This window comes from Coturnix japonica, chromosome 9 (assembly GCF_054131305.1).
Source record: "Coturnix japonica strain WE chromosome 9, WE-NBRP24, whole genome shotgun sequence".
Lineage (NCBI taxonomy): Eukaryota > Metazoa > Chordata > Aves > Galliformes > Phasianidae > Coturnix > Coturnix japonica.
In genome coordinates this window covers 20,804,669-20,826,908 of record NC_140671.1, presented here as the reverse complement: position 1 = coordinate 20,826,908, position 22,240 = coordinate 20,804,669, and the positions used below count along the sequence as shown (strand labels likewise).

The following is a 22,240-nucleotide window of genomic DNA, read 5'->3' as shown; positions in this document are numbered from 1 at the left end:
AAAGACACACAGATGAAGATCTGTCATTGTCTTCATTAAAAGAAATCTGAAAATTAGGAGTCCTAGCTGATAGTAAAGACTACCCAGAGGGATGGGATGACCATAGGGACTGTGCTGAGGATGCATTATAATGTGTGATAAACACTGTGAAGCAGTGTTGCTCCAGGAAATGGTCCAATACAACATAGAAGCAACTTTTAATGTCTTCCAGTCACAAGTTGTTCATATGTAATGTATATTTTACCCAGTGTTTTCCAGTTCCAGAAGCAGAGGATGCCTTTATCAACAAGCAGAAGGTGTAGAAGGAGGTGAAGGCTGTACTGACTCAAAATGCCACGCTGAGCTGCGAGGTGACCCAGGAGAAGACGGAGGTGAAGTGGTACAAGGAGGGGAAACTGATCACCTCGAGCAAGAAGTTCAGGGTGGAGTCAGAGGGCAAACAGCGTCGGCTGGTGGTGAGCCAGGTGGAGAAGAAAGATGCAGGGGAGTACAGCTGCGAGGCTGCTGGCCAGAAACTCACCTTCAAGATTGATGTCACAGGTGAGAGAAATTGTTTTGACTGTATTGAACCCCCCAGCAAAGAAGGAGGGGAAAGTTAAGTGGTTTGACACATTCAACCCCAGCATTCAGTGATGTAGATGGTGCTTAAATTCTGTTTAATTTGTGTACATTCCTGTTTGCCTTCTGAAGCTATGAACACAGAGGACTTGGGTAGCCTCAGCTTAAGACAGGCTGGAAATAATTCGGGAATTTCCCTGGGGATCTCAAGTAGATGCAATGATAGCAAAATGAGAAGTCAATAATTACAGGGGAAATTAAAGAATATTAAAGGTATCTTCATGGCACAAGCACACCCCTGCAAATGCTTCTTCCTAAATAGTCTCAGAGACAGCATTTGGTCACAATGCTAGACGGCAGCATTGGTGGTTTCTATTAAATTAAAGAAACCTGCAACTAAAAAGGTTTTCCCGTATTTTCTTTTGTTTTCTTCTCTATAGCAGGTACAAAAGAAATGCTTAAAAATAGAAAGGCTTCAAGCTGGTGCTTTTCTTTCCAGAAATGGAGGAAGACAGGCGTTCATTTATTAGGAGAGTCTGATAAGAAAGTGGAAAAAGGCTTTTTACCAGGGTCTATAGCAACATAACAAAGGGCAATGGTTTCAAAAGTGAAGAGGGTAGACTCAGTTTGGACATGAGAAAAGTTCTTTATGATGAGGGTGGTGATACACTGGAACAGATTGTCCAGTGCAGGTTGTGGGTGACTCATCATTGGAGTGTCCAAGGGCAGGCTGGATGGGGACCCTGGGCAGCCTCATTTAGTGAATGATGTCCCTGACCACGGCAAGAGGTTGGACTGGATGATCTTTAAAGCTTCCTTCTATACCCAAACCATTCTATGATTCCATAGGGGAAACCATTTTATTACTGCCTCTGAAAACTCAGGAGATATTAGAATTGTTTTCAGAAATAAGTAGGTGAGAAAAATACATTTCCTCACTATGACTTAATCACAAACAGAATTTAATCTTGACCCTCACCTGGCTTTTGCTGGCAAAGCAACTTACAGCTGTCAGCTTGTTTGGACAATTTAATGCCTGTCCCCTTGTATGAAACAGACTTTTCAATGACTGCGTATGCTGGTGTGCTGCTGGACAGTGGGGAAAGGGGTGTTTTTTAATTTTTGAAGATTTTGGAACATGATACTGGTGGAAATGAAAACAAGTTTAGGGCTATCTAAACTGTTTTGGTCTGGCAGGGAGGAAGTTCTTCACTGGCAATTGATATAGTTCAGATGTTGGCATTCAGTTCTGTATGGGAGATCACAATGTGAACCACTGATTGATCAGCTGAGGCAAGTGTGGGGTCAGCTGTGGGAGCACAGGTGAAAGTTATGTAGCTGTGCTCCCTGGAGGGGTGGAGTTCAACTCCACCTCCTCTGAGACCTCATTTAAGGGCTGACCCTCACTGAGGCAGCATCTCGTGGAGATCGCTTGCCAGGGAGGATTGTCTCAGCTCTGGTGAGTTCCCTTTTCCTTATATCTTCTGTATTTCTACCATTTTGCTTGTAATTGCTATCCTTGTTAGTACCAGCATAGTTACTGCCAATACAAGTTCATAGCACTGTCAGGAAATGTGAGTGGGAAAGCTGTCCTCAACGGTACAGTCCAAAGACTAATTTGGGCATTTGGGGAAGGCTGTGTAGAAAAGATTCATGTCTTAAATGTGCCCATTTGCCTTCAATTCCAGAAGCAGAAGATGCTTTTTTCAACAAGGAGAAGGTGCAGAAGGAGGTGAAGGCTGCACCAACCGAAAATGCCACACTGAGCTGCGAGGTGGCCCAGGAGAAGACGGAGGTGAAGTGGTACAAGGAGGGGAAACTGATCACCTCGAGCAAGAAGTTCAAGGCTGAGTCAGAGGGCAAACAGTGTTGGCTGGTGGTGAGCCAGGTGGAGAAGAAAGATGCAGGGGAGTACAGCTGCGAGGCTGCTGGCCAGAAACTCACCTTCAAGATTCATGTCACAGGTAAGACAGGTGTTGTCTGAAATACAGCAGAGATCAGTAAAGTAAAATCTAGTTTCTATTATACAGTGATCCAGTTGCCGTAGTCTGTGCTGAGGTTTTTCCCCTATACTTGATTGCCTGGGTTTGTAGCAAGTATTTGGATTTAGTATGGCACAAGGACCTGTTTCAGTCTGTCTGTAGAATAATAATTACTGATATATGTACAGTGGAAGCAATATTCAAGATATTATTCAAATCTCTCCAGTGCCTGAGATCCCAAACTGTAATTCTTGTTCACCGAAACATTTGACTAAGAAAAGTATGTGCAGTGAGGCTGGAGTGCATGTTCTACGTGCAGCCTTTCGTGGCAGGAGAAGCAGGAACTTCTCCTAGTAGTACACTGCCTTTTTCCTATGCCTTTATGTTGGAGGCTGCATCTGGATAGGTGAGTCTGCTACTCACAGTAAGAGACCTGGTAGAGCTGACTATTCCCAGAGCTCAAAGTAAGATAGATATCTGCAAATCACACACAAAGAACAAAGGACTGCGTTGGTGAGCATATTTCCTTTGTGCCTTTGACAGTCACAGTTGTGGCAACGGTAGAGGCCATGAGGAGTCTGTTCAGGAAGCCGGGAGTACTGTTCTGGGTCATGAAAAGGCAGCCAGTGGTTTGACTATCACATGTTTATGTGTTTTGATGTTTCACAGTGGGTCTTAAGCAAAAGGAACTCGGGTTTTGGTTGCCTGCAGGTCAGATGTTCTTTTGGGTTCAATATGTTTGCATAGTGACTTGCAACCATGGGACTGGTGTTCAAGGACCCTCTTGGTTCCTTCAGTTCCTAGGTTCTTTCTTGCCTAGATTTGACACTTAGTTTCAACAGAAGAGCTGATATTCTCTAGTGAAGGCTATTAGTTTGGGCACAAGTGGTAACCTAAACCTGTTCCAACCTGTACATACAAACCTACAAGATGGTCTCATTTCAGTCCTTCTGTTTTTCTTTTCTTCCCTCAGAGCCAAAACCTGTGTTTATAAACCAGGAGAAGGTGCAGAAAGAGGTGAGTGCTGCCCTGGCAGCAAGTGCTTCCCTCAGCTGTGAAGTAGCACAGGATCCAACTGGAGTAAAATGGTACAAGGATGGAAGACTGCTTGCCTCCTCCAGAAAGTTCAGAATGGAATCTGTGGGCAAAACACGGCGTCTGGTTGTGGAGCAGCTGGAGAAAAAAGATGCTGGAGAATACATCTGCGAGGCTGCTGGCCAGAAGATGACCTTCGAGCTGGAAACAACTGGTGAGCATTCAGAAATTCTCAGCCAGGATTTTGTAGCCTTGTTTTGAACTGGGTTTTAGGGTGAAATCTCAGTTTTCTTTGCACCTGACAGTGTGAGAATTTGCTCTGGCCCTTTGTGTACCTCCCCGGTGCTCAGCTGTTCCTTCCCTTACTTGGGGATAACATCATTTATTCAAGGTGATGTCCAAACGGGCTTGTTAACAGTCCTCTGCAGTGCTTTAAGCTGTCATATGTCAGCCAGAATTTATGCGTGTTCTATAGCCATTCCTACATGTTGAAAACACTGCTCTGTGCTTAAGCGTCAGCATATGTTCCAGTAAGTACAGTTCCATTAATTCTAGGGAATTGGGTGAATTAAGCATAGATCTGAAGGCTGCCTTTGCCCAGTGCAGAGATGGAAGGACTAATGTAGATTTGACTTGATATTTTCCCTTCTAGGATGGGAAGGAGCTCTGTCAAAGTAAAAAAGTGGGCATTACTTCCCAGGGAAATAAGAGAAGTCTCATTATTCACAGGCGGTGAACTCTCATTTTCTCTCTCAGTCTGCAACCAGGCTGGGTTGCTGTTTCAGTACTGGCTGTTTTATGCAGGAACTCTTCTCCTGAGGTTAATCCAAGTTGTATCCAGGCCCTTCAGAAGGAAAGGGAAATAGCAGCACAGAAATATGGTCTGATTCTGACATAAATAAGTGCAGACCTAGAGAGTTAAAAGGGATTGTGTGATGTTCAAGGGACTTTGAAGCAAAGATGTCCCCTAGGTAAGATTTGTGGCTGACATTCCCCATACATTGTGGGCACACAAGCTAAGGAGAGACTAGTGATGAGCATGCAGAGAAGCCAATGGTTCAGACAGGTTTGTAGTGACACGACATTGTAGAGTTCTGTCTAGTTCTCCTTGGCATAGTTTGGAAAATAAAGATGAGGTGATGGTGGTAACCAATAGGGCTTCATCAAGGTCAAGCCATGCCTGACAAACTTGGTGGCCTTTCATGATGGAGTAACAGCATCAGTGGATAATGGGAGAGCAACTGACATCATCTACTTGGACTTGTGCAGAGCATTTGATCCCGTCCTGCATGACATCCTGGTCACCAAACTGGAGAAAAATGGTTTTGATGGATGGACCAGTTGCAGGATAGGGAACTGTCTGGATGGTCACACTCAGAGAGCAGCAGTCAATAGCTCAGTGTCCAGATGGAGGGTGGTGTTGGGACCAGTGTTATTTAACATTTTTGTAGGCAACATGGAGAGTGGAATCAAATGAACCCTCAGCAAGTTTGCAGATGACACCAAGCTGAGCGGTGCTGTTGATGTGCTAGAGGGAAGGGATGCTACCCAGAGGGACCTGGACAGGCTGGAGAGGTGGGCCCTTGGCAGCCTCATGAACTTGAGTGTGGCCAAGTACAAGGCCCTGCACCTGGGTCAGGGCAATCCCAAGCACAGGCACAGGCTTAGAGGAGAATGATTTGAGAGAAGCCTCGACCCTGAGGAGAAGAGTTGGTGTGGAGGAAGGTGTCCCTGCCTATAGCAGGGGGACTGGAACTAAATGACCTTAAAGATTCAGTCAGTTCTATTGTTTTTCTACCCTTAATTTTGCTTGAAAGGTTTTAGAATAAATGAGATTCTGGTTTCCATGAAAACTGTTTGCAGGGAGCTCCATTGTAGCTAGTAAGTCTATCTTTAATTTCAAGGGCAATAATGCATTGACTGTGTTGAAAAGGGAAATGACTCAGGAATGGATGATGGTTTAGAATAAAACATAATCCTACTTATTTTCTATGCAAATATGTGTAAGGAAAAGATGCTGCACTCAGTTCTGGAAATACCCTGACAAATATATCTCTACTGTTTCACAGCTGGAGATATCAAGATTGTTAAACCACTGGAAGATGTGGAAGTGAATGAATATGGGAGTGCATCTTTTGTCTGTGAGATTTCACACGATGAGGTTCAGAGCCAGTGGTACAAAGATGACAACAAGCTGAAGGCTGATGACAACATCAGAATGCAGCAAGATGGTAGGGTGTAAGAGGGGGATCTTTCTCCTGAGTGGGGGGTGGGTTGGAGATCAAGCATATAAGACATCTGAAATGAAGTGAAGAGGGTTCAGAAGCGAGTTCCCCTTTTGTTTTGGGACTGAGGTTTAGGTGGAACAAGTGACAGGTGGGAAGCTTAGTGTGGGAAGTGTGATGCTATCCCACCATCCCACACTGCCAGGAGCAGGTAGGAAATGAGTGCAGTTATTTCCAACGTGGGGGTGAACAGGGCAGTCAGTTCACCTCTCCAAAGAGGTTTTGTCTGACAGTGAGTGTGATCCTTCTGTATCAGGTACTTTGAAGGTGACAGCGGCCACATTCGGTCAGTCCTTGTAGAAGCCATGTTTAGATTACACTTTGGTGGGGATGTGGACATGGGGGAATGGGTGGTTTCATTGACATGAGAGATCAGGCAGTGATGCTGTGAAACCAGATGGATGATGCTCAGCCTGGCCATGTGCCTCAGAGCTCTTTGCTCAAGGAAGCCAAGTGTAGTTGTGGGTTTGCTCTCAAGAGCACAGTTTGGTAGGGATGAGTTGGTGGCTGGACTAGATGACCTTAGTGGTCTTTTCCAGCCTTAGTGACTCTTTGGTTCTCTGCTTCAGGAAAGAGCTACTTGCTGACTTACACACGTGTCCAAGTCAAGGATGCATCAGAAATAAAATCTGTAGCAGAAAAGGCAGAATCTCGTGAATCTTGTGCCCATCTTACAGTTAAAGGTAATTATGCTTCTGATGATGATTTTGATTAAATTATCTTATGTTATAAACGAGCTAACATCCTTTGCTTGAATGTCAAGGAAGTTAAACACCACCAGGGCCTTTCACAGAAATAAAAACTCCTACCTACCTACCTTTCTGCCCACAAAACATCCAGCTTCTCTTTTGGAATTTACTTTTGCAAAGTAAGATGGATTATTTTCTTAGGAGGTTGATTTTCTACGTTTAGACTTGTGTTTAGATTTGTGTTTGAACGTTGAGGGATAAAAAACATAGCTTGACCTTTTCTTCATTTTCTCTTGCTGTTTGAAAAGAACACAGGGTTTTGGTTTTTTTTTTTTTAATATATACAATGTCAGGGTATATATATGATGTTAAGTGTGATAATGAAAAGGGAGACATTTGAGTTAGCACACTACTCAAGAGTTCAGTCCCCAGCTTTGCCACTGTTAAAATTATAAGGGCAAGAACTTCCTGGAAAATGAATTTCTCCTAAGTAGAGTCATTACATTTGAGCTACAGAGACCTTTACTAGGTGAAAACTTGTTGTTCAGAGCTAAGTTGCTGTATTTAACCAAAGTAATTATCAATGTCCGTGTTTCAATGAACCTCTTTTCCATTTCGTAATGCGAGGAGTTTGATATTGGGATGGGAAGGTCATGGTTTGATTTAGATGTTGGACTGGGAATCAGAAGATCTGGGCTCTTTTCAGGTTGTCAATCTTATTGTCTGACTTCTTAACAACATTCTTTTCTTTCTATTATTTTTTAATGATGTTTCAAGGCATTCTGAGCTGATAGGTGTAGTGTTCATGTGCAGTAATGCTGACGTGAGTAAGTGGGGTGATAATGTAAGGGTTTTTTACATTCCTTCTAAATCTCTGCTTTCTCTTGTTCCATCCTTCTTAAAGAGCAATCCATTAATCTAGTAAAGGAGCTGTGTGATGAGGATGTGACTGAGCCTGAAAAAGCCAAATTTGAATGCGAGATATCCATTCCTTCTGTGAAACCTCCCAAGTGGTATCTACGTGGGGAAGTCTTACAGGCTGGCAGAAACTTGATTATGCAGCAAGAAGGCACCATCCACCAGCTTGCCATAGCGATAACCACCACTGATATGACAAGCACCATTCAGTTCTCAATTGGCAAATCCAAATCCACAGCCAATCTGCTTGTCAGAGGTAACATATCCAGGCTTTGAAAACACTGCACTGTGCAAAGATCTGTTTGAATAGCTGTGATGTGCTTACTATTCAGATCTACAGAGCTGAGGTTTTGTCCTTGGCTATACCAAAGAAGTCAAATCAGGTGAAATTAATTGTATTTCTGAACTAGACAAGGTTAAGTTTGGTAGCACCTAAATTTGATGCAGTTTGTCATTGATTTCATCTGAAAGAAACTTGCAGGCTTTTTATCTGCTGTTGTCCCCAGCATAAGAGTCTCCATTCACACCCTAAAGTACTTGTTATATTTTCAACTCACTCTTATTTGAATAAAAGCCTCAACAATTGGGAGCAATTTAATAAGCACAGAACAAGAGCTGGACCTTGCATTTGGTAGATAATATACAGTATTACTTTATAGAAATGTAGTCAATGGCATTCCCTATAGACAATCGTTTGTTTTATCTTTAGAGTCGTTCAAAGAACCATTGTGAACATGACATTAATTGGAATGGAATACACGCAAGAGACTTTCCTCTTCTTCCAATTGTCCTCATCCTTTCTTCTCTTCCACCCCTGCTTTGCAGATTACCATATAGAAATCACCAGGAAGTTGGAGGACAAGACAGCTTTGGAACATCATTCTGTCATCCTGTCCTGTGACTTCAGGCCTTCTCCAAAGGTTGTGAAATGGTTCAAAGGCCACACACTCATCAAGCCCTCTGAGAAGTACAAGATCAAGAGGGATAAGCATTCAGCAGAGCTCAAGATTCTGAAGCTGAAGCCCGATGATGCTGGTGTGTACAAGTGCAAGGAATTGCAGAGACTGAGGCCACGCTGACAGCTGAAGGTATGAGCAGGGGGGGTGGTCTCTTACATGTCCTATTTCACCTCAGATTTCTCTTCTTGGGGTTGATTTCTGCCGTTCTCTCCTGCTAACTTTATAAATGTATAATCTTCACTGAGAAGATTACACAAAGATCATCTAGTCCAACCATTCTAACACATCCCAGTATGATTTATAGTAACAGTGGTAACAGTTCACCTTGTTTCCTCACAGCCCGCAATGTAGAAGTAACCTGCAGGATGTAGAAATTGAAGAAGAGAGCTCTGCTGTCTTCTCCTGCGAGCTGTCCCATGATGACGAGGACGTGGAATGGTTCCTGAATGGCAGCCTCCTTTACACCAACAATTACAATGACATCAAGAACGTTGGCAATTGCTGCAAACTGACAATGAAGCAGGTTAAGCCTGAGGATGCTGGCACAGTGACAGTGAAGTCAGACAAGGTGTCAGAAAGCGCACCTGAAGGTGATAGGTGGGTCTGATCACACCCCTCCTGGATGTAAGAGATGCTAAGGAGCTCCAGTTCATTCTATTGTGCAGCAGTCCTGCTTCTAAAGCTGACCTCTCTGGGGTGACAAGTCATCAGAGGCTTTCTTCCAGTGGAAGGTTCCATTGCAGCAGATATCAACGAAGGAGGATGGTTTTGGTGTCCTGCCAAAGCATTCCATTGCTTTTTATCATCATTTTATTTAGCACAAGGAGAGTTACAAGAGCAGTTTCTTTTACTGCTTCAGTAACATGCAGTGTCAATACTGTTGTCTCCAAGGATTTATGACTGCAGGGAGAGATCATTCAGTGTGTGTTTTGCCTCTGGGATGACTAATGACCAGGCTGTGAGCAACCTGATCTAGCTGTGAATGTCCCTTTTTATTGCAGGGGAGCTGGGCTAGATGGCCTTTAAGGGTCTCTTCCAATTCTAAGGGTAATGTGATTCTAATCTGCTCTCCCCAGCAATTAAGTTCTTTTACTCTATGCGCTCAGAGTTTGAAGGATTTCCTCTTTCTCCTTTCTTTTGCATTTGGTGGAAGTTTTTTCCCCAGTATAAACATCTGATGTGTGAAATAGAAGATAGATAAAAGGAGTCAATAAAACAGGAAAATCAAAAGTGTTCAGCATCTTATCCTCTTAATCCTGTGGCCTGCTGTATGAGCTGTGCTCCGTGTGAGGGCAATGCCAGCTCTCCAGCTTTAGAAGAGCTGCATCCCAATTACTTCATATGATATCAGTCCCACCCACCGGCAATGCAGGCTGTCCCTCCTGTTCCCTGTATTCTCCTACTGATTAGTTCAGAATTCCATAAAGTGCATTCAGTCAACACACATGAAACCGCTTTAGGTTCTATATTGGTGTTGTCAGTACTGGTAAAGATTTATTTATCCCTCTTTAAAAATCTGAAAGCAACTGGAAATGTCTCAACTTCTGTATCACATTGTTCTGTTTTGCCCTTTTAATTGCAGAGAAGCCTGCTGTCTTCATGAAGTCCTTGGATGATGTTTTTGGTGAGGAGCGGGGTGTGATTAAATTGGAATGCGAAGTCTCTAAAGAGAAGGTCAAACCAGTGTGGAAGAAGGACGGTGTTCTGCTCACTTCTGGCAACAAGTATGAGCTGGTACAGTCTGGGAAGACCCTATATCCCCTTATCCATGACTTCGAGAAGTCAGATGCAGGTTTCTATACCTGTGATATTGTCCGTGATGTTGCCAAATCAAAGGTCGGCGTTCAGGTTAAGTACTGTGGAAAGTAAAGGAGTGCTGAAAGCACATTCAGTGTGGTCACTATGTCTTACACCTATTCCCCCGTGAGCCTTAATAGTTTCTACAATAGAAGTGTATTACTGCAATTTAGCGCAGTGATGTCTGGAAAATTCCCATTACTTTTGATGTAAATGTATCTCATTTTGCCATGAAAATCACCAAACACATCAAGAATGTCCTGGAAATATTTCCTTTCTAAACATCCCTAAAATGGAGAAACGGTTTGAACACCAGTAGGGGTAGGATGGTAACAAATTAGCTAATAGAAACATTTAATGTCTTGTCGTAGGCAAAACCCTTTTTCTCACGCAGCATCCTAGAGTTGTCCTCTCTGTTAGGTTGTTCCCTCTGTAGCTCATTGAATCTTCATTGTGCTCCATGGACTGAGCTGCTCTAATTGTAGTTCTTCCAGAGCAAAGACAAGAGATTCACGTCTCTTTTTTTTTTATAGCTTTCTGGTAATTCTGAGTGGAGAATGTCTTAGAGAATACATCAGTAAGGAATGCAGCCATGTTCTGCAAATCCTAAGTTAAAACACCAGTACTGCTACTCATGTCAGTCACAAATGCCTTTTCTCCATATAAACCTCATACTAACGTATCTCTTACCTTCCAGAGCTGAATAGTGGCATTACCAAACGGCTGAAAACCACTGAAATCCAGGAGGGAGAAGATTGTACTTTTGAATGCATTCTGTCCCATGAAAGCATTGATGAGTTCAAGTGGACACTGAATGGAAGCAGAGTGAAAAATGGTGGGCGATTTAAAGCTTCTAACGTGAGTCGGAAATATACTCTCATTATCAAAAGTGTGACTCCTACTGACGCTGGGGAAGTCGTTTTTACTGCCCGTGGTCTAACCTCCAAAGCCTCTCTGTCTGTGAAAGGTAATGAGATGGGAGAGATTCTGGGGTCTGATTCCTTCAACTGTCTTCTGATAAGATTGTCGTGAGAGCTAACTCATAATATGGTTAAAGTGAATAGCAACCTTCTACTTGAACCTCGAAGCACTGAGAATTTCTCTTAAAAATAAGTAAAAGGACAAAACATTTTACACAAATGTGAGAACTACCCAAAGCACTGGGGTAGTGTTGGAAATGGGCATCTCACTACAGCTTGTTCCATTAACAGTAAATCAGGAATGATCTGTTGAGGGAACTGTGGGAGCAAAGTAAGAGCTATACTCTAAGTATAAGCTGAAGGGATGGCCTTCACATCATCTAGCTGTACAACAAATTCCTATCTAGAGCATGTGCATCTGAGAGCATCATCCGAGGCTCCCAGTGTGATGAGTGGAGAGAAGAGAGAGGCAGTTTTCAGACATGGTTCATCATCCTCAATTGGGTAGATTTAAGAGAGAATAAATGCTGCCTGGAATTCTATTGTCTGTACTTTGCAGATTACTGCTGGCTGTAGGATGGCGTCTGTTGCAAGTGCCTCTCTAACTTATCTCCAGCATGTAGATGCATGTATTTTGAGAGAGGCATCCTACCCTAAGTGTATGTTACTCAAAAAGCAATGTTTTCTTCCAGGAAAACCTACTGAGGTTTCAAAACAGCTGGAGGATAAGACAGCAGCAGCAGGGCAGGACATCAGCCTGAGCTGTGAGCTGTCAAAGCCGGATTTGAACATCAGGTGGTACAAGGATGGCAAAGCAATCAGAAAAAGCCAGAAGTACGACTTGCAGCAGGAGGGAAGGAACTGGGGCCATTCTGATCATCCATGACTCTACTGCCAAGGACAGTGGGGAGTACCCCTGTGAGACAGAGGACTCCATAACAAAAGCCAGGGTCACTGTGCAAGGTGAGTTGAAAAGCACACTGGGGATGGCATGTAGAGAAGTCGAGGTAAATATCTGCAGCCTGTGGGTGATGTTTTTCTCTTCTGTTTCCTTGAGCAGGATCAATTCTTAGTTTTCAGAAAATACGATGGATTAAAATCTTTTCCTTAAAATAATCTGGAAACCGAATGATTCTCCAGTGTGATGTGGATCTGGGCAGCCTGGTCTGGTGGTTGGTGGCCCCTTGACAGGGGGTTTAAAACTAGATACTCTTTGAGGTCCTTTCCTACTCAGGCCACTCTATGATTCTGTGATCATTCTATGGTTCTATGATCTTGGTTGTTAGTGAGCCAAGAAAAGATGGCAATCTGAATTAGTCTATATTGAATATGTGTAATCAAAACTATATGCAGTTTATCAGATGAGATCCTACCAGCGCATGTATAATGGTATTGAACTTTCCAGATATCTACTGGAATTATCAAACCTATGTAAATGGGTGGACTCTGTGGACTTCTTAGATTCTTTGCATCTCTATGTGATGTTCTAGAAGTGAGGGCAAAGGAGATTCAGGACACCTCTGTATGCTTGAGACTTGTTCGGGTAACAAATCCCTTTGTCCCACACCCTCATCCCCCTCTTTTCCTTCCAGAAAAACCTAATTACTTTATCAAGGAACTTTCAGATCTGAAAACTGAAGAAAGTGGAACTACAATTTTTTCATTTCAGTGCGAGAAATGCTCATACACCGTCATATGGAGGAAAGGCATTGCTGAGCTCAGGCCTGGCAGGAAATACGAGATGGCACAGAAAGGACGAGACCTGCAGCTGAGCATAAGAAATCTGGAGAAAAGTGACAGTGACATGTACACCTGTGACATTGGTGATGCCCAGTCCAGAGCCAAGCTGGTTGTACAAGGTATGTGTGAGAGCCATATGACTGCGCATCCTGTTTCTCCACTCCCAAGACATTATCCTGGTAGAATTTGTACATTTATGGCAGGTCTTTGGGGCTGCAGCTGTCTGGCCTGAATAGCGGTTCACAAGCCATGCACAGAGCGAGCTGCACGGAAAGGGAAAGAACTACCAACTAGAGCAGTGCCATTGAGAACTTTATGTATCATTTAAAAACCAAAAATGCTGATGTACGGTGAGGCTGGTGACCCAGAAATCAGTGTGAACTTTCTATCTCTGACCTTTCTGAGTTAAAAATAGTTCTCTAAAGTTCTAGGCAAAAATTCCCTGATGCAGCATTCTGGGTAGTTGTCACGGTTTAAACTAAAATTTACCTGTGTTCGTGACAGGGGGGCCACAGGCAAGCGAGGTGCTAGAAGGAGCTGAACCTCAGTCCCAGCTACTTCAGAAGCAGCCCGAACCCCCAAATACACGGCTAAGATCTCCTTCTCAGTTTAAGCATAGCGCTCCTCAGACCCTTTATATGCTCGACTCCAAAATCCCAGGGGTCGGCCTTGGGTCTCTCCTGAAGCTCTTTGCCACAAACTCCAAGTGGGACCTTTTTCTCCAGCAGCAGTGTAGATTATGTTTTTCACATCCTGTCCCGTCCGTACTGGCCCCAAGGCCACGGCATGGGCTATCTCTTGTTTTATCTGCTCAAAAGCCTGCTGCTGCTTAGGACCCCATGAGAAATTATTCTTCTTCCACGTTACCTGATAGAGGGGGCTCACTATGTGGCTGTAGTTTGGGACATGCATTCTCCAAAAGCCCACTACTCCCAGGAAAGATTGGGTCTCTGTCTTGTTGGTGGGCGGAGACATAGCAGTGATTTTGTCAGTCACATCTGCTGGGATGTGTCGATGCCCATCTTGCCGTTTTACACCTAAAAACTGGATTTCCTGGGCTGGCCCCTTCACCTTGCTGCGCTTAATGGGAAAACCAGCTTGCAAAAGAATTTGGATTATCTGTTTTCCTTTCTTGAAAACCTCTGCTGCTGTATGGCCCCACACGACAATATCATCAATATACTGCAAGTGTTCGGGAGCATTACCCTGTTACAAGACAGCTTGGATCAACCAATGGAAATGGTTGGGCTGTGCTTCCACCCTTGAGGTAAACAGTTCCAGGTATACTGAACAGCTCTCCAGGTAAAAGCAAACTGTGACCTACATTTTGCAGCCAATGGGATGGAAAAGTAGGCATTAGCAATGTCAATGATGGCAAACCACCTTGCTTCTTTTGACTCCAGTTCATACTGGAGTTCTATCATGTCTGGTACAGCAGCACTCAATGGAGGTGTGAATTCATTCAGGCCACGGTAATCCAGCGTCAGCCTCCATTCTCCATTGGCTTTACGCACTGGCCATATGGGGCTGTTAAAAGGCGAGTGAGTTTTGCTAATCAATCCCTGATTCTCTAATTGGCGAACTAGCTTGTGAATGAGGAGCAATGAGTCCCTATTGGTGCGGAACTGCTGTCTTGTACCACTTTGGTGGCAATTGGTACCACTTGGTCTTTTACCTGGAGCAACCCCACAGCAGAAGGATCATCTGACAGACCAGGTAAAGCTGACAGCTGCTTAACACAGTTTGTGTTAACAGCAGCTATCCCAAAGGCCCATCGATAGCCCTTGGGATCCTTAAAATATCTCATCCTAAGGTCATCAATACCCAAAATACATGGAGCCTCTGGACCAGTCACAGTAGGGTGTTTTTGCCAGTTTTTACCATTGAGGCTTATTTCGGCCTCCAACATAGTCAATTCTTGGGAACCCCCAGTCACTCCATGGATCTATATTGGTTGTTTCCCTTGGTGACTTGAGGGCATTAGGGTGCATTGTGCGCCAGTGTCCACCAAGGCTTTATATTTCTGTGGTTGAGATGTGCCAGGCCACCTAATCCACACAGCCCAGTATACTCTATTGTCCCTTTCCCCGCCCAGGCTGTAGTCAGGGCCCCTCTATTGGTTACCTCGATGGCTTGCAGCAACTGGAACTTCCCCCCTTTTGGGGCATGTAGCCCTGTCTTTCATGTCTCATGTCCAGTTCCACATGTTGTTTGAAGCACCATCTTAGAGGCAGCCTTTATTTCTCCAGCCCACCACTCTCTTGTACCACGAGAGCTCTCCTGCTTCTCGCTGTGATGTGAGACCAAATGGAAGGCCCTGCAGAAGTCTGGGTAGGTGATGTCAGTTGCTGTTCCTTTCCCCAACTGGTGCTGGGAAAAGCAGGGAATGGGACTGGGAGACATCCCGGCGGTGGGATCCTGCCTAAGCAGAACTGAATGGCTGTTCTGATCCATGTATTTTAACCTGAGTGAATCTGAAACTAATGAGGGAGGTGAGGGACCTGTGGGAAGAAAATGTATGTGCCGCAGTTTGTGGTGCAAGGTGTTCTAGGAGCTGCTGGTAACAGTGCCCAGAAGTCTTCCTTTTTTGACGGGGAGAGGATTAACAAGGTTATTTTAATGAATCTATTTCCTTTCTGTTCATCTTTCATACTACCTCTCAAAAAACTGTCTGTGGATTCTGTCATAGTTTTGTGCTGTTGCTGTCAATATTCTACATCATAACATCATGTGCAGTATGAATCATTAATTGAGGGTATAAATAGTGGAATCATGTACAAAGGAAAAAGGGTTAAAGAGAAAGTAAATTTATGTGTGGATTCTATGCATTCTCAAGTAGTAGTTCTTGCTAAAGAGAATTCGTGTGCACTCTGTGCTTTCATCTGCACAAAGGATCTTCTAATCATCTCTGTCTGTGTTTCTTTTAGACCCAGAGATGGAGCAGAGAGGAACACAGACTTGGGTGGATCTTCATTCAGGAGCAGGGACACGTCATGCTCATCTGAGGTGTCTGGCTGACAGCAAGAGCAGAGAGGTAAGTTTCATAGGGTCGCGTGCCCATTTTATTTTATTTTTCATTCATGATGCATAGAGGCGTTCCCCAGACAAAGTGAGCATTTCTCAACTGGACTTTCTAGAAATGAGCTAGGCAGTGAAAATGGGTTTGAAGCATTCCTAAGAGCCCCGCAAGAGAATGCTGAGAGTTAATCTGGCACCATCCTTTGGAAACGTCCGTTGTCTGTCAGCTCTTCAGCTGTGCCCTAACACCTCCCATTGCGCTGCCACACCAGGATAGAATTCCAAGCACACACTGAGTCCTGGAATGTTGTGGTGCCGTGTTGGAATCAGATGTGACCACGTGGTCTTGGCTCCCCGCCTTGTGGGGGGTCATGGTGGACCAGGCTGTTGGCCGTTGGTGATGTCATAAGCGGCTGGAATGAGGGGAGGAGCGGTGCGTTCTGTGTTCCTTTGTGGGTGAGCTAGTGGTCGGAGTGGTTGGTTGTCTTGTTGTTCTTGTGCCTTTTGTGCCGTTAGTGCTGATTGTTGGTGTTGGCAGTTGGTGTTGGCAGTTGGTGTTGGCAGTTGGTGTTGGCAGTTGGTGTTGGCAGTTGGTGTTGGCAGTTGGTGTTGGCAGTTGGTGTTGGCAGTTGGTGTTGGCAGTTGGTGTTGGCAGTTGGTGTTGGCAGTTGGTGTTGGCAGTTGGTGTTGGCAGTTGGTGTTGGCAGTTGGTGTTGGCAGTTGGTGTTGGCAGTTGGTGTTGGCAGTTGGTGTTGGCAGTTGGTGTTGGCAGTTGGTGTTGGCAGTTGGTGTTGGCAGTTGGTGTTGGCAGTTGGTGTTGGCAGTTGGTGTTGGCAGTTGGTGTTGGCAGTTGGTGTTGGCAGTTGGTGTTGGCAGTTGGTGTTGGCAGTTGGTGTTGGCAGTTGGTGTTGGCAGTTGGTGTTGGCAGTTGGTGTTGGCAGTTGGTGTTGGCAGTTGGTGTTGGCAGTTGGTGTTGGCAGTTGGTGTTGGCAGTTGGTGTTGGCAGTTGGTGTTGGCAGTTGGTGTTGGCAGTTGGTGTTGGCAGTTGGTGTTGGCAGTTGGTGTTGGCAGTTGGTGTTGGCAGTTGGTGTTGGCAGTTGGTGTTGGCAGTTGGTGTTGGCAGTTGGTGTTGGCAGTTGGTGTTGGCAGTTGGTGTTGGCAGTTGGTGTTGGCAGTTGGTGTTGGCAGTTGGTGTTGGCAGTTGGTGTTGGCAGTTGGTGTTGGCAGTTGGTGTTGGCAGTTGGTGTTGGCAGTTGGTGTTGGCAGTTGGTGTTGGCAGTTGGTGTTGGCAGTTGGTGTTGGCAGTTGGTGTTGGCAGTTGGTGTTGGCAGTTGGTGTTGGCAGTTGGTGTTGGCAGTTGGTGTTGGCAGTTGGTGTTGGCAGTTGGTGTTGGCAGTTGGTGTTGGCAGTTGGTGTTGGCAGTTGGTGTTGGCAGTTGGTGTTGGCAGTTGGTGTTGGCAGTTGGTGTTGGCAGTTGGTGTTGGCAGTTGGTGTTGGCAGTTGGTGTTGGCAGTTGGTGTTGGCAGTTGGTGTTGGCAGTTGGTGTTGGCAGTTGGTGTTGGCAGTTGGTGTTGGCAGTTGGTGTTGGCAGTTGGTGTTGGCAGTTGGTGTTGGCAGTTGGTGTTGGCAGTTGGTGTTGGCAGTTGGTGTTGGCAGTTGGTGTTGGCAGTTGGTGTTGGCAGTTGGTGTTGGCAGTTGGTGTTGGCAGTTGGTGTTGGCAGTTGGTGTTGGCAGTTGGTGTTGGCAGTTGGTGTTGGCAGTTGGTGTTGGCAGTTGGTGTTGGCAGTTGGTGTTGGCAGTTGGTGTTGGCAGTTGGTGTTGGCAGTTGGTGTTGGCAGTTGGTGTTGGCAGTTGGTGTTGGCAGTTGGTGTTGGCAGTTGGTGTTGGCAGTTGGTGTTGGCAGTTGGTGTTGGCAGTTGGTGTTGGCAGTTGGTGTTGGCAGTTGGTGTTGGCAGTTGGTGTTGGCAGTTGGTGTTGGCAGTTGGTGTTGGCAGTTGGTGTTGGCAGTTGGTGTTGGCAGTTGGTGTTGGCAGTTGGTGTTGGCAGTTGGTGTTGGCAGTTGGTGTTGGCAGTTGGTGTTGGCAGTTGGTGTTGGCAGTTGGTGTTGGCAGTTGGTGTTGGCAGTTGGTGTTGGCAGTTGGTGTTGGCAGTTGGTGTTGGCAGTTGGTGTTGGCAGTTGGTGTTGGCAGTTGGTGTTGGCAGTTGGTGTTGGCAGTTGGTGTTGGCAGTTGGTGTTGGCAGTTGGTGTTGGCAGTTGGTGTTGGCAGTTGGTGTTGGCAGTTGGTGTTGGCAGTTGGTGTTGGCAGTTGGTGTTGGCAGTTGGTGTTGGCAGTTGGTGTTGGCAGTTGGTGTTGGCAGTTGGTGTTGGCAGTTGGTGTTGGCAGTTGGTGTTGGCAGTTGGTGTTGGCAGTTGGTGTTGGCAGTTGGTGTTGGCAGTTGGTGTTGGCAGTTGGTGTTGGCAGTTGGTGTTGGCAGTTGGTGTTGGCAGTTGGTGTTGGCAGTTGGTGTTGGCAGTTGGTGTTGGCAGTTGGTGTTGGCAGTTGGTGTTGGCAGTTGGTGTTGGCAGTTGGTGTTGGCAGTTGGTGTTGGCAGTTGGTGTTGGCAGTTGGTGTTGGCAGTTGGTGTTGGCAGTTGGTGTTGGCAGTTGGTGTTGGCAGTTGGTGTTGGCAGTTGGTGTTGGCAGTTGGTGTTGGCAGTTGGTGTTGGCAGTTGGTGTTGGCAGTTGGTGTTGGCAGTTGGTGTTGGCAGTTGGTGTTGGCAGTTGGTGTTGGCAGTTGGTGTTGGCAGTTGGTGTTGGCAGTTGGTGTTGGCAGTTGGTGTTGGCAGTTGGTGTTGGCAGTTGGTGTTGGCAGTTGGTGTTGGCAGTTGGTGTTGGCAGTTGGTGTTGGCAGTTGGTGTTGGCAGTTGGTGTTGGCAGTTGGTGTTGGCAGTTGGTGTTGGCAGTTGGTGTTGGCAGTTGGTGTTGGCAGTTGGTGTTGGCAGTTGGTGTTGGCAGTTGGTGTTGGCAGTTGGTGTTGGCAGTTGGTGTTGGCAGTTGGTGTTGGCAGTTGGTGTTGGCAGTTGGTGTTGGCAGTTGGTGTTGGCAGTTGGTGTTGGCAGTTGGTGTTGGCAGTTGGTGTTGGCAGTTGGTGTTGGCAGTTGGTGTTGGCAGTTGGTGTTGGCAGTTGGTGTTGGCAGTTGGTGTTGGCAGTTGGTGTTGGCAGTTGGTGTTGGCAGTTGGTGTTGGCAGTTGGTGTTGGCAGTTGGTGTTGGCAGTTGGTGTTGGCAGTTGGTGTTGGCAGTTGGTGTTGGCAGTTGGTGTTGGCAGTTGGTGTTGGCAGTTGGTGTTGGCAGTTGGTGTTGGCAGTTGGTGTTGGCAGTTGGTGTTGGCAGTTGGTGTTGGCAGTTGGTGTTGGCAGTTGGTGTTGGCAGTTGGTGTTGGCAGTTGGTGTTGGCAGTTGGTGTTGGCAGTTGGTGTTGGCAGTTGGTGTTGGCAGTTGGTGTTGGCAGTTGGTGTTGGCAGTTGGTGTTGGCAGTTGGTGTTGGCAGTTGGTGTTGGCAGTTGGTGTTGGCAGTTGGTGTTGGCAGTTGGTGTTGGCAGTTGGTGTTGGCAGTTGGTGTTGGCAGTTGGTGTTGGCAGTTGGTGTTGGCAGTTGGTGTTGGCAGTTGGTGTTGGCAGTTGGTGTTGGCAGTTGGTGTTGGCAGTTGGTGTTGGCAGTTGGTGTTGGCAGTTGGTGTTGGCAGTTGGTGTTGGCAGTTGGTGTTGGCAGTTGGTGTTGGCAGTTGGTGTTGGCAGTTGGTGTTGGCAGTTGGTGTTGGCAGTTGGTGTTGGCAGTTGGTGTTGGCAGTTGGTGTTGGCAGTTGGTGTTGGCAGTTGGTGTTGGCAGTTGGTGTTGGCAGTTGGTGTTGGCAGTTGGTGTTGGCAGTTGGTGTTGGCAGTTGGTGTTGGCAGTTGGTGTTGGCAGTTGGTGTTGGCAGTTGGTGTTGGCAGTTGGTGTTGGCAGTTGGTGTTGGCAGTTGGTGTTGGCAGTTGGTGTTGGCAGTTGGTGTTGGCAGTTGGTGTTGGCAGTTGGTGTTGGCAGTTGGTGTTGGCAGTTGGTGTTGGCAGTTGGTGTTGGCAGTTGGTGTTGGCAGTTGGTGTTGGCAGTTGGTGTTGGCAGTTGGTGTTGGCAGTTGGTGTTGGCAGTTGGTGTTGGCAGTTGGTGTTGGCAGTTGGTGTTGGCAGTTGGTGTTGGCAGTTGGTGTTGGCAGTTGGTGTTGGCAGTTGGTGTTGGCAGTTGGTGTTGGCAGTTGGTGTTGGCAGTTGGTGTTGGCAGTTGGTGTTGGCAGTTGGTGTTGGCAGTTGGTGTTGGCAGTTGGTGTTGGCAGTTGGTGTTGGCAGTTGGTGTTGGCAGTTGGTGTTGGCAGTTGGTGTTGGCAGTTGGTGTTGGCAGTTGGTGTTGGCAGTTGGTGTTGGCAGTTGGTGTTGGCAGTTGGTGTTGGCAGTTGGTGTTGGCAGTTGGTGTTGGCAGTTGGTGTTGGCAGTTGGTGTTGGCAGTTGGTGTTGGCAGTTGGTGTTGGCAGTTGGTGTTGGCAGTTGGTGTTGGCAGTTGGTGTTGGCAGTTGGTGTTGGCAGTTGGTGTTGGCAGTTGGTGTTGGCAGTTGGTGTTGGCAGTTGGTGTTGGCAGTTGGTGTTGGCAGTTGGTGTTGGCAGTTGGTGTTGGCAGTTGGTGTTGGCAGTTGGTGTTGGCAGTTGGTGTTGGCAGTTGGTGTTGGCAGTTGGTGTTGGCAGTTGGTGTTGGCAGTTGGTGTTGGCAGTTGGTGTTGGCAGTTGGTGTTGGCAGTTGGTGTTGGCAGTTGGTGTTGGCAGTTGGTGTTGGCAGTTGGTGTTGGCAGTTGGTGTTGGCAGTTGGTGTTGGCAGTTGGTGTTGGCAGTTGGTGTTGGCAGTTGGTGTTGGCAGTTGGTGTTGGCAGTTGGTGTTGGCAGTTGGTGTTGGCAGTTGGTGTTGGCAGTTGGTGTTGGCAGTTGGTGTTGGCAGTTGGTGTTGGCAGTTGGTGTTGGCAGTTGGTGTTGGCAGTTGGTGTTGGCAGTTGGTGTTGGCAGTTGGTGTTGGCAGTTGGTGTTGGCAGTTGGTGTTGGCAGTTGGTGTTGGCAGTTGGTGTTGGCAGTTGGTGTTGGCAGTTGGTGTTGGCAGTTGGTGTTGGCAGTTGGTGTTGGCAGTTGGTGTTGGCAGTTGGTGTTGGCAGTTGGTGTTGGCAGTTGGTGTTGGCAGTTGGTGTTGGCAGTTGGTGTTGGCAGTTGGTGTTGGCAGTTGGTGTTGGCAGTTGGTGTTGGCAGTTGGTGTTGGCAGTTGGTGTTGGCAGTTGGTGTTGGCAGTTGGTGTTGGCAGTTGGTGTTGGCAGTTGGTGTTGGCAGTTGGTGTTGGCAGTTGGTGTTGGCAGTTGGTGTTGGCAGTTGGTGTTGGCAGTTGGTGTTGGCAGTTGGTGTTGGCAGTTGGTGTTGGCAGTTGGTGTTGGCAGTTGGTGTTGGCAGTTGGTGTTGGCAGTTGGTGTTGGCAGTTGGTGTTGGCAGTTGGTGTTGGCAGTTGGTGTTGGCAGTTGGTGTTGGCAGTTGGTGTTGGCAGTTGGTGTTGGCAGTTGGTGTTGGCAGTTGGTGTTGGCAGTTGGTGTTGGCAGTTGGTGTTGGCAGTTGGTGTTGGCAGTTGGTGTTGGCAGTTGGTGTTGGCAGTTGGTGTTGGCAGTTGGTGTTGGCAGTTGGTGTTGGCAGTTGGTGTTGGCAGTTGGTGTTGGCAGTTGGTGTTGGCAGTTGGTGTTGGCAGTTGGTGTTGGCAGTTGGTGTTGGCAGTTGGTGTTGGCAGTTGGTGTTGGCAGTTGGTGTTGGCAGTTGGTGTTGGCAGTTGGTGTTGGCAGTTGGTGTTGGCAGTTGGTGTTGGCAGTTGGTGTTGGCAGTTGGTGTTGGCAGTTGGTGTTGGCAGTTGGTGTTGGCAGTTGGTGTTGGCAGTTGGTGTTGGCAGTTGGTGTTGGCAGTTGGTGTTGGCAGTTGGTGTTGGCAGTTGGTGTTGGCAGTTGGTGTTGGCAGTTGGTGTTGGCAGTTGGTGTTGGCAGTTGGTGTTGGCAGTTGGTGTTGGCAGTTGGTGTTGGCAGTTGGTGTTGGCAGTTGGTGTTGGCAGTTGGTGTTGGCAGTTGGTGTTGGCAGTTGGTGTTGGCAGTTGGTGTTGGCAGTTGGTGTTGGCAGTTGGTGTTGGCAGTTGGTGTTGGCAGTTGGTGTTGGCAGTTGGTGTTGGCAGTTGGTGTTGGCAGTTGGTGTTGGCAGTTGGTGTTGGCAGTTGGTGTTGGCAGTTGGTGTTGGCAGTTGGTGTTGGCAGTTGGTGTTGGCAGTTG

The 22,240-nt window shown here is 46.7% G+C and overlaps 2 protein-coding genes and 1 long non-coding RNA gene across 3 annotated transcripts; all 3 read left to right on the top strand.

The window, feature by feature from the left end:
* Positions 1–231: 231 nt before the first annotated feature.
* Positions 232–2,542, top strand: LOC146759794 (obscurin-like protein 1). Its single transcript, XM_085509876.1, has 3 exons — positions 232–249; positions 303–540; positions 2,247–2,542. The coding sequence occupies exons 1-3, from the start codon at positions 232–234 to the stop codon at positions 2,540–2,542; spliced, it is 552 nt and encodes a 183-aa protein (XP_085366002.1).
* A 5,754-nt stretch (positions 2,543–8,296) lies between these two features.
* On the top strand, positions 8,297–10,408 carry LOC146759793 (uncharacterized). Its single transcript, XR_014931930.1, has 3 exons — positions 8,297–8,555; positions 8,766–9,023; positions 10,009–10,408. It is a non-coding gene; the product is annotated as an uncharacterized LOC146759793 (long non-coding RNA).
* Positions 10,409–12,137: 1,729 nt separating this feature from the next.
* LOC146759792 (obscurin-like) lies at positions 12,138–16,423 on the top strand. Its single transcript, XM_085509875.1, has 4 exons — positions 12,138–12,686; positions 12,813–13,002; positions 15,811–15,917; positions 16,418–16,423. The coding sequence occupies exons 1-4, from the start codon at positions 12,579–12,581 to the stop codon at positions 16,421–16,423; spliced, it is 411 nt and encodes a 136-aa protein (XP_085366001.1). The 5' UTR covers positions 12,138–12,578.
* Positions 16,424–22,240: the final 5,817 nt, after the last annotated feature.

Excerpts from the sequence above, each read along its gene's own strand:
- LOC146759794 (XM_085509876.1), top strand. Across the intron at positions 541-2,246 it reads CTTCAAGATTGATGTCACAG|AAGCAGAAGATGCTTTTTTC; the intron begins GTGAGAGAAATT and ends CTTCAATTCCAG.
- LOC146759792 (XM_085509875.1), top strand. The coding sequence starts at position 12,579 with ATGGGTGGACTCTGTGGACTTCTTAGATTCTTTGCATCTCTATGTGAT. Across the intron at positions 12,687-12,812 it reads TATGCTTGAGACTTGTTCGG|TGCGAGAAATGCTCATACAC; the intron begins GTAACAAATCCC and ends TTTTCATTTCAG. Across the intron at positions 13,003-15,810 it reads AGCCAAGCTGGTTGTACAAG|ACCCAGAGATGGAGCAGAGA; the intron begins GTATGTGTGAGA and ends TGTTTCTTTTAG.